Source organism: Tyto alba, unplaced genomic scaffold (genome assembly GCF_018691265.1).
Source record: "Tyto alba isolate M040663 unplaced genomic scaffold, T.alba_DEE_v4.0 Super-Scaffold_44, whole genome shotgun sequence".
NCBI classification, from domain to species: domain Eukaryota; kingdom Metazoa; phylum Chordata; class Aves; order Strigiformes; family Tytonidae; genus Tyto; species Tyto alba.
Window position 1 is genome coordinate 9,159,072 of NW_024881320.1, and position 11,396 is coordinate 9,170,467.

An 11,396-nucleotide genomic window follows, 5' to 3' on the forward strand; every position below is an offset into this window, starting at 1 on the left:
CCAATATCTAAGACAAATTAAGTCATTCAAGTGTTTCCTCCCCTTCTCTGTACAACGTTTGACAATGAAATCAAACTCACCCATTTTGCTGCCTTCATCACTTCGCCCCTGCAGGCTAAAAATGCATTCCCAGTAAGAGTTTTTTAAATAAAAAGCAAATCCTTTAAATGAAAATTTAAATTTATTTTGAAATTTTAAAATGTAATTTCTATCAATTTAGACACTGTTTGACATCATCAGATCAGAGAATTTACAGTGACTCATGGATAAAGATTTGGCTTTTACATTCAAATATTAAGAACTTCAAAATAGCTTTGTCTTATTTCCAAACCAGAAACACTGAAGAGTATTTTATTTTGCCTTTCAACCATCTTTATTAATTAACAGACTTCTGATATTGGCTGTACTTGAAGTGGAACATGCACAACAACAGACTTTGTTTGAATCGAGTACCTTAACTGCAGTTCCAGATTTAAGACTAATTCATTGTAGCATCAAAAGGCAGTGTTAAGTAGAAAGACAAGATTATTAAAAAAAAAAGTATTTTCCTCAGTAGACTGAAGAGCCTGAACTACTTGGAAAGCCTCTATGAGGATAAAAAGGTCTTACTATTCAATGTTAACATCATACAGTCTTAAGGTTTAGCAAGTTTTGTCCAGTTTTCATAATTATTTTGGAAACAATATTACAGATTTCCATCTCTATCCCAACAATATCCTTGTATTAGTCATTAACAACAAAAATTAATCCGAGACTTAAAATTTGCATTGATTTTATTGCTTACTATATTTTATTTTCCTACTCTCTAGCACTAACTTGAAACTGGGTAAATAGAAAACATCTGCAGGGAAAAGACTTGATCAATTTGCCCATTCTGACAAGGAAAGTGCCCTTCAAGTGTGTACAACATACTTAACTGTTCCGAAGTGAATGTCAGACCGCCACTCCCCAAGAGGGACAGCCTCCCACCATGCATCTTAAAAGTTCAGAACCCTTCCACTTTGTAAAAAACAATGCAAGCTCCAAAGTCCTGAAAAAAAGCTTACAAACTTTAGAGTATAACTTTTATGATACACTGACACAAGGAATCTCATAGTAAGGTACTCAAACAACTAAGATTCCTTTGTATACACCTTAGTATTATAACATGTTGCTGCTGCCTTCAGCCAGCAAGTAGTACATCAAGGAAGATCTAGGACCACAGGAAAAACTTTGTGCTAGAGGCAAGCATTTGTAATATTAACAAATTGGGGGTGAGGGGAGAGAGTAACGGAGATTTTGTTTTGCAAGAGGAAAATACTTCTCAAGTCTAATGTAATACATTTTCTCCCCCACCTTTATTTTCACTGTCCGATGGAACATCATTAATAGTGTGCCAGGAATGCTCTATGACCTGATTCCAGAAGTCTGCTGCATTTCAAGAATCACAGGCACATTCCCTGCTCAGGAACACACAGCAGAAGTGTGAAAGGTCTGTTATATTACAGTTTTAGAAGCCACATAAAAAAATGTATATAATCTTAACCTTCCCTGCTGGTAAGTCTGTTAACCTAGTTAATCCACAGGTATGATGATATGCATCTCAACACCCAACGAAACAAGTGTGTTCATAAGCCTCTGAAGTATATAGAAAACTCAGTTCTGTCCTCTGATGCTGTTTTCAAGTTTGTTTTATTCACTCTTTTGGATGTCTATAAATAAGTGTTTCCACTATGGAAAAGAAAGTTAGCACAGTACATTTTCATGACTGGGGAATGGTTTTTCTGAAGACATCCTCAAAAGGGCAAAAGCTTAGAAAAAACAACCTGAATGTTGAATTCAGTTCCTTAAAGTCCCTTGTAAAAATTAATAAAAACCAAAAAAAAAAAAAAAAAGAAAAAAAGAAAAAAAGAAAAAAGTAAAGGAAAAACTGCAAGGCCCAAGATGATTTATTGCTTTTCTTCAGTTTTTTCCTTGGTTTCTTTCTTCTCAGATTCTTTGCTCTCTTCCTTTACAGAAAGCTCTTCTAGCTTTTCAGCAACTTTATCAGCACTATCATTTTTGTCTGTGCCTGCTAAGAGATTGATTAGAAAAGAAGTTACATACAGGCAGTAATGGATTTTCCTGTTACAGGGGAAGAAAGAGTTGAGAAGTGGAGGGTGAGGAGAGACAGCTGATATTCAGAATAAGAACAAAAGTAAAGGAGTTCTTCACTGAGCACTGAAGTGATTCATTCCATTCCTTTTCCTTTGGTAATTACCTCAGATGCCATAATTCAAGAAACGCCACTTGCATATTTTAATCACTAAATGAGAGCCTAATCATAGTGACTGAGAAACATCTAACATTTGGTCAGCTTTGCTGCTACCAGTAACAGACTCCATACAGTGTCCAGTCAAGTAAATGTCTCGAGTCCCTAGCTTTTTGCCTGTCTTAAAAAAAGACCCAAACCAAACCAAAACACAAAAGTTTCCCAGTTTGAAACAGGGGAATAGGAAGCTCTTAAGACTGAAAATTATCTTGAAGAGCACCGAGTGCAGACTACTAGTAATCTGTACTTTAGAAAGACGGAAGTGTGTATTTTACATGGCAAGATATCTTGTCACACAGGCAATTTTACAAGGCAGTGGATTAATCTATTAAACAGAGAGACCTGTGAAGAAATGCTACAACTTCAGACATGCTAACAACTATAAAAATTAAGTATTCCACTTGCATGCTTTTGTATTTGTGAAATTTGGGAAGGGGAACTGGAAGGAGGAAATATCAGTGTGGTTGCAGTGTTCACAGTTCATTTGTGTACTATAAACCAGAAATGCTTCCTTAGTAGCCTTTCCAAAAAGCAATGTCCCAACAGCAATTGTAACAGCCTTCTACAAGAAAGAAGGCAATTGTCACTCCTGTGAACTATTACTCTTGCAGACAGAAAAAGCACCTGAACTGAAGGTTGCAGTTCAGTACAGAGTGAGTCTGCTAAAACACAATGATACTCCAGGGGGCTATAACCACTGCAACAGCTAGAAGAAGTGGCATGGTACTACACTTAGACTTTTAACCTTACCTTTCTTTGCTCTCTTGTCTACTTCATTCCTGCATTCTTCAAATTTTGCCTTGAATTTCTGTGCATCTGTTTCCATAAAGACAGAATATTTTTTCATTAGTTTTGCCTCCTTGCAACATTAAATACTTCCAATCTCAAGGAAAAATTCCTGTAAGTTTTGTGTAAACAAAACTTGTAGGTACTTATGAAGTAATCTAGTAAAATCATACAAGACACTATGCAAAATTCTTGAATCACATCTTTGTGCAGAAGCAGTTTATTTTCTTTAGCAAGTCTATTAAAACAGCTTATTTTGCAAAGTATTTAAAACATAATGCCAGAAGGAGCTGTTTTGTAGTTACTACAACTCCCAGCTGTCCCTAGCCCACAGGCGTAAGTGTATGATGTCAGTAACTGCTAATATGACTGTCTGTGTGCAAGAGACAGAAGATTAGCTTTGAACTACTATGCTTGTCTGCTACACCATACACTAAAAGACCTCCACATCCTTACTATGTTAAGAACCTTAAGTTATAAAGAATGAAAGATAAAGCCTGTTACATTAGTACATCATTTAGATTCAATACCCAAAGGCCCAGACTCAAGCTATTCCTGACCACAATAGCTAAGGAAGCATAACTATCATTTGGTCTAAACTACCACTTGATTTAGCAGTCATTCCAAGCTACAATAATGACCAAGTTACAATAATGTTTCTACACAAGTAATACAAGCAACAAGATGCAACAGTGGATCAGGCAAGGTACTTTCTAACACCAGAACTATAAAGAAGGTAATTTGGTATGCCAGCTTGGTCTGACTGGCCACATGAGGTCACTGTTGCCCCATAGGAATTGAGAAGCTACTATGAAACTAGTCCAGGAAGTAGTTGTAATTGATTCCTTTTCAAGCATCTCATAAAGGAAAGATACTTGAAGGGCATACTTATGTGTGTCCACCTGTCATCTGCATCAGTACTCCAGTGGGTAAACTGGCAGAGAGGACTACTCCCTCAAAACAAAACACTCAGTAAGCTGAACAACCTCTACCAGAGACATTTTTCAAAGATACGCAAATAATTACCAAAACCCTTTAATTTAATATTTGATTAAGAAGGCAGCAAGCACTAAGCAGGTGGATCAGAAAGATTTATTTGGCTAAGCAATATGTTGTTGGAGACTTGAGGAAAAGGAAGCAAACAAGATATACTAAGTTCTTCCCAGATGTAGGCAAATTCATCTAGCTTTAAAATATACAGCCACTTTACTGGTCATCTAGCATGTAGGGAGAAGAGGTAGCTAACACACCGAATTTGTGTGGTAAATGGTAAAGCAACAAACACAACATTTTTTCTCTTTCATTTTGCTTTTTTTAAGAAAAACACCCCCACTTTCATTCAATCCTAAGGAGCTATTACTCAAAACAAAGAAGATACTACATACTTCATTAAAAAAAAAAAAAAAAAAAAATCAGATGTTCTGCTAACACAGGTGGACCAGAAATGTCAGATCAGTATTTCCTTGCTTCTAATGCTAAAATGTAATCTTAAGTACAATTGAGCACCTGAGATATACATGTAGCTTGCTTTCATTTTAATCTCTACCCCATAGTACTACTGCTTTTAGTTTTAGTCTAACTGGCATTACATTTGCATGAAATGGTTTAAGTTTAAAAAGTGCCAAAGGCAGAAAGCTCTATAAATACTACTGGAGACCTAATTATTACACTGTTGGTCAACACATATTGTTAAGTGATTAACTGACTTCTCTTAGTTAAAGCAGTAATTAGCCAACACAACCATGCAGTGGTAAGACATAGCGTATCTACATAGCGGTTTATAGCAGCATTTAAACATGTAGCATAATATAACAGTATACAACCAGTGGAAGTTCAGTGCCAGTCCACTCACTCTCTGCATTTAAAAATCGGATTGCCAGAAGTTCAGGCTTGGGGCTTTCATCTGCAAAGTCAGCATGTGTGTTCCAGACCCATGCCCTGTCACTCCCTGCGTTAGGCTTCAGCTCCATTAGGGGTGTGACTGAAAAGAAAGCATTAAAAGCATCTTACTGACAACTAACTGTGATGATTATGAAAGCACTTTATGCAGAATTACTTTTGAATAAATAGAAGGCAATGGTGCCCATACGTTTTTTTTTCCTTGCATAGTCAAATAAAATGATGCAAGCCAATTACTGTACAAAAGAATGCTAGATTCCCTATTGTTAAGAAACTGAGAGTTTGATTAAATTCTTGTTTATAACAAGACTGTGATACTGAGAAATGCAGTTGCTAAGCACAACTCTGAAGTATGGTCAAATGGTTTAGGAGGAAAAGGTGTCCAGACAGACAAACAGCATTCATTCTTCTTTTGCACGCTGAAAATACTACTACAAAAAAAATATTTTAGAAAAGCATTATTCCTACAGTTAGTCATCAAACCGGGTTAATTTATCTCCTATCACTTTAAAAGCTCTACTACAAAATATTGTAGAATTCTGCAGTGATGCAAGATGTGCACAGCAGATTTTCAATCCATTTGTTCCTTCTCAGTAAATAGAGCCCTTTCCCTCCAAAACACTATAATTACTTCACCTGACCGATTGGAGAAGTTGGAATGTTACTTCTCACAAGACTTTTTACATTACACACATGCAAAGTTTAAGTAGAGCTTTTTTAAGCCTCCGATGCCTGGGTACTTTGCTTAGTTCGCGAGAAATCTGAAGAGTCAACTCACTTCCTTGCATTTTTTAGATTTAGATATCAGTTTATATTTTGTTTCAATTAATGTTTCGCAAAAATTAAGTCTTTTTGTCTGCCTGTGAGTCAGCATAAATTCAATAAAGAAATCTATACTGAAAGCAGTTTTTTCCACGAGCAAAATCTTTGATATGAACACTGTAAGTTGATCAATTCTGTTTTGCATATATGCAACATTTTCCTAAACAAAAGGTTTATTCTTACTGGTTGGTCTGAAGAGATCTACCCAGAGAAAACAAGCGTTATTGCTTCTGACTTCAGATTTGTATTAAGCTACTTCAAACAAGTCATTTCAGGTTAATCTAAATCTAACTAAACTCCACAAAATACTATATACTCTTCATATAAAAAAAATGATGTATCACCAAAGCAAGCAACAAAGTATCAACAAATTAGTCTACTTGTTGCTAGTTATATTGATTTTCAAGTCTGTCTGGCCCTTTCATGTTTATTTTTATTCAAAAAGGATCAAAAGAACAAACCTCTCCTGCTCCAACAGCTCTCAATACACATTCTTTTTGAATGAGTTAGCTGAATATACCATGCTAATTTCAGTTTATTTCACAAGAAAAGGCAGCCACAGATTAATTTAGCACCTTGCTATCTGTTTTCTGATGGTTAAGAAATTGCTTCTACCAATTCAAACATTTAGCTCAAAGTAGTAAATTATTACATGATCACTTATTTCTCATTCTTTTATGAAAACAATACAGTGTATGTAATTTCTTACTCTAAACAGTATTAATGCCTATATCTTCTGCACTCTATTATAGAAAAGCCACACATACACACATTGGGAGTAATCACGTAATGTCTGTCTATCCCAGCTAAATTTTAAAGTGTCTTTAGAGCAGTATCAGAGTCTGAAGAAAAACAACTTTAAGACTCAGCCTTGCTGGCAATCACCAAAACCAACTACAGCTTCTTTCCATTAATAAAAATAAGCCCTCATTGGTTTTGATGCTTGTAGCCTTGTGTGCAGAGCAAGAGACATCTATACCTATAGTCTAATATAAATTTGATGCCTGCTTAAAGACATACAGCAATTCTCTAGCTGCTACTACAATGCCACTGAGCTCAATTAACAATGTACAATTCTACAAGCTTATTTTTTAAAACAAAACCAAGGAGTATAGCAATGTATAACATACTATAATGGTTTGCACAGATTTTCAGGGTTTTATCCCTCCTCATGAGGAGGCGAATTGTTCCCTTCTCCTTGTGTTTCAGGAGTTTTACATCACCAGTTCCGCGTTCTTTCCATTCTGGAAGGTCATTCTCAGACGCAAATCGGAATAGCTTTGCTCGCCTTGAAGAGAAAATTTAAGAAGTTAGCCTGCATGTAGAAACATTTATTGAAGCAGCATACTCAACTGAAGTTTTTTTTTTTTAAAAGCCACACACAGGAAAAGAAACATTCCTTTTGTAAGGTTCCCTGTTTTACTTCAGCATATATATATTCAGAAAGTGCTATGATAAATTCAAATTTAATAACAAGCTATTAGGAATTATGTAATAGCTATACTAAAATTCAACAGGTTCTAGACATACTTTTGGGGGATGATAAACACATTTGGTGTAGGCAACCTTTTAAATTAAGGTAGCTAATTAACAGGGTTTGCTATAGCTAGAGTTCTTACCTAGATGATGGACACAACCGCACATCTAACCAGCAGTATTTATTAATTCAAGAAATTGAGCAGCTTGAGGCTAAGTAAAGAATCTTATTTAATTCCAAGCCCAATATTTGATCAACTGTTAACAAAGTGCCTCACCCTTCAGAGTCACTCATTTCCTTTTAACTCCAAAAAGCTAGTAGTTGTTATTCTTACTTCAGAAATAAAGGAAGCTTAGTGCTGCACTGCAGTGCAAGATACCTGCCTCAGAACATCACTGTTTAATCTTCAAAGATGCCAATGTGACAAAAGAGAAACAGAAGTAGCTTGGGACATTAGTTAAAACTGACACAAGAGACAGCCCGAGCTCTGTTAGAAGTTTAAGATACTGCTACAGGAAAGGAAGCACCTGTTCACACTACAGGATATATATAAAAATGCACTTTTCTATAAAAGAGCAATGGATAGGGACTTGTAATAAGCTAGGTCCTTCAAGAGAAGGTGCCAGATGTTGAAGCACGCTACTGTAACATATGGTCTGATGCAGATATTCCACAAGCCTTGTTCCAAAGAAGGTTCTTTCTTCCAAGTCCAACCTGGCATTCAGTAGGTGATTCCCCAAAGTTTACCTACCAGAACAACCAGCACTCAAAAGAGGATTCTTCTCCTCCTTAACCGTTTTGTAGACATAAAAATGAACCTACAGAGCACTAGAATTTACAGTATTATTCCCTACACCAGCACTCCTCATTTAAAATAAAATAAAAAAAAAATTATTTCCATCTGATACTACACATCACATGTGCAGAGGGCTAACGGTCAAAGATCTCACTCTAACAGAGATCTCATGCTACTTGTCAGAAACTAACCATCGCTTTAATTTTCACCACAATCTGGATAAGAACTCAAATCTCTCTTCCGGATAAACAATGTCCTTCTGCAACTAAGTAAAAGCAGTAAGCCTACTTAAAGCAAACATATAATGGATCACATTAAAAACACTTCTTAAGCCTTTAGCCTACATGTTTTTTCAGGAAGGTCATACATATTAAGCAAGCTATCCTGATTTGAGAATAATCCCAATCTAAGGGCAAAATTATGTTTAAGACAACAAAAAGGTACTGCCACAAATGCCCCAATATTGTACTGCATCTGTTGCTTTTATTGTTTCAGTATATCGTACATCACCCTTTACAACTGAGGAGGCACAGCAGCAACACTATGTATGTCTCATTTCCCTGCCCCGATACTGGTTTTATACTGTGATCACACAATTTCAAACCTGTAATTATTATCCCAATTAATGCCTTCTTTTAGGCTAAACAATACTAAAGTCAGATTTGTAATATCAGCTCCCTTCTATTGTTCCAGACTTCCATTTCCTGGGGCATTATTACCAATCATCCCCCCACTCAATCTCTACCACCACAGTAAATACCAAACAATTTAGACTACCACTTCACACACAGATTCCTATCTAGCTTTTTATAAATACATTCAAGTTTAAGCCTAATACACCTTTAAATAATATAGAGAAATATATTACTTACATCTTAAAGAGTTCTTCCTCATCCTCTTCCAGAGTTTTTATCTCTTGCTCAGGAAGGGAAACTATGGGCTCAAACTGAGGATCATGGTTAGAATCATCTGCATTTTCAGTAGAGGTATCATGCTCCTCGTGTGTTTCCTGGAGAGACAAAAAAAAAAAAAGAGAAAGAACAAACACAACACTTGCTATGTACTTAAAATCTAAAGTAATCATATCTGTCTTTAAAATTAAAACATTTATGACTATTCAGTAATTAGTCTTCGTAATCACAATACCCTGAAAACAAATGGCTTTAAAGTCAATGTACAGCTAATACTAAAAAGAAAAAAAAAAACAGTAGTACTCTTATTAACTGTGCAGATGTCTGACCTTGGAGCAATTGTTGGCGCTTATGGAAAAATAAATTTCTTCAACTATTTTTCCTATATACTGTGTTTTATGCTGCTAAAGCACTACTATTTCTTAGTGGCTAATGACCTATATTAACAGGAAAAAAGAAAAAGACGTAACATCAAAGCAACCACCTAAGCCAGTTTAAGGAACACATTACATCCAGAAGTTAATTTCTCTAGTCTTATGTATTAGAATCACTCACAAGCAAATATATTTTTCAAGCACAGTTGCAATACTCCTGAAATAAGTTTTTTGCTTTAAAACTCTTCCAGCAACTTTAGGTTATGGGTAAATGGCCAAAATACTACTTCCTATTTATTTAGGCATCTGTCATTAAGCTGAAGAATTGTTTTTAGTATGTGTCCAGTAAGCGAGTGATACGCATCTCTAATACTTCATACATATGCACTAACAAGCATTGTGCAGAGAAGCCTAGAAGGGAGATTCATCTGCAAGTTTAATGAGGCCACAAACGGTTACCTCGGGTCAAGGGAACTGATTTGGGCGTTTTTGTTGTTGTTTTAATAACAGAGAAATGAAAAAACAGCCTATACATCAAAGACACTTAAATCTTATTCTCACTTTACAGATGGAAGAGTCCCCTCTTACAGGCTTTATTTACAACCTCCTTTACATATCAGGTACACACCACACATGCATAAAGCAACTAAAATGAAGTAGTCTATTTTTATTAAATACAAAAAAAAAAAAGGGAGGGCAAAGGGGAATTAGGTAAGAAATGTTGCAAAATAAATTTTGGTTATGTCAACAACATCCATCACACCAGCTATCATTAGTTTAATGTCCCCAGTCCCAGTATGTAAGAAAAAAAGCGAGAAAGACATTAATTCACATCTGTTTTCAAGAAGCAGGAAATGAAACATTGGCCAAACTTTTACATATTGTCTCCTCCAGTAGTAAGTAGCACATGCCGTATCGTAATCATAATCACTTCTCGCGCCTGACCAATTAATTACAGAAGTCATGATAAATGCATAATTAACAATAGTCAGATGTGTGAGAAACTAGATCCAGTTATCACGATAAGATCAGGCCCTGCCGCGACATCAAGCACGTCGGGGGCTGCTCCTCTCGCCAGGCCGCGGCACGAAGGTTCAGCCAGCCGGGCTGGGGGGAGGGGCGGAGCAGGGGGAGGAGGAGAAGAAAGGAGGGAAACGGGGAGAGGGACCGCTCCGGACCGCCCGCAGGGCAGACGAAGCCGCGGCGCCTACGAGAGGCTCCGGCCTGCTCACGCTGGGGAGGGGAGGCGGCCGGCGCGGGCCGGGCGGAGCGGGAGCGGACCGCCCCGGCCTCCCACGCTCAGCCCCGCCAAGGAACAGGCCTCAGGAGACACGCGTGCCCGAGCCGCCCGCGGCGGCTGAGCCCCCAGCCCGGCTCCGACGCGCGAAGCGGGCACGAGGAGGCGCAGCCGCTTCCTGCTCTCCGACAAGGCCCGGAGCTCGTCCTTCCCGGCCCCACGCCTTGCTCGCCCTCGGGCCCCCCGCCCGCCTGATCGCTGCGGCGCCGGGGGGACGCGGCCCGGCAGGCCATCACCCCCCCCGCCCCGCCGGGCCCCACCTGCTTCCGTTATTCTCCCGCCCCCATCTGCCACCCCAGCTCGCGCTGCCTCCTCTATCTCCCCGCCGCCTCTCACCTTCGTGTCCGCCATGGGGCCGGGCTCGCTACGCTCCGCTCGCCGTTACCGCCCGCCAAGCTTCCTGCGCGCGCCCCCGCCCCTCCCGCCTTTACCTCATTCCCGCAGCCCGCGCCGCGGCGGCCGCAAAGCCCGATGGGAAACACCCCCTTTCCCTCAGCCCCGCGCTCCCGCCCCGCCCAGCCCCCGCCGCAGCCGACCGGGGGCCCGGCGGGGAAAACAGCGCCCGCCGCCACCGGCCCATGTGGCCCCCGACCCCGGCCCGTCTGCTCGGCGAAGCTTTTTTTTTTCTTTTTTTTTGTGTTGCCCCGCTCCCGAGGCGCTTCCCATCAGCCCTCGCGGCATGGCCGCGGCCACCCCACGTCTCGACCCAAAATGGCGCCCACGTGCGTGACGGGGGGGGGGGGG

The 11,396-nt window shown here is 39.2% G+C and overlaps 1 protein-coding gene and 1 non-coding gene across 2 annotated transcripts; both read right to left on the reverse strand.

The window, feature by feature from the left end:
- Positions 1-1,652: 1,652 nt before the first annotated feature.
- On the reverse strand, positions 1,653-11,117 carry RANBP1 (RAN binding protein 1). The gene is made up of 6 exons (XM_033008162.2): positions 10,989-11,117; positions 8,943-9,079; positions 6,928-7,085; positions 4,929-5,057; positions 3,041-3,106; positions 1,653-2,053 (listed from the first exon to the last, which is right to left on the reverse strand). The coding sequence occupies exons 1-6, from the start codon at positions 11,001-11,003 to the stop codon at positions 1,929-1,931; spliced, it is 630 nt and encodes a 209-aa protein (XP_032864053.2). The 5' UTR covers positions 11,004-11,117; the 3' UTR covers positions 1,653-1,928.
- On the reverse strand, positions 2,821-2,953 carry LOC116965390. Its single transcript, XR_004409333.1, has one exon. It is a non-coding gene; the product is annotated as a small nucleolar RNA SNORA77 (small nucleolar RNA).
- Positions 11,118-11,396: the final 279 nt, after the last annotated feature.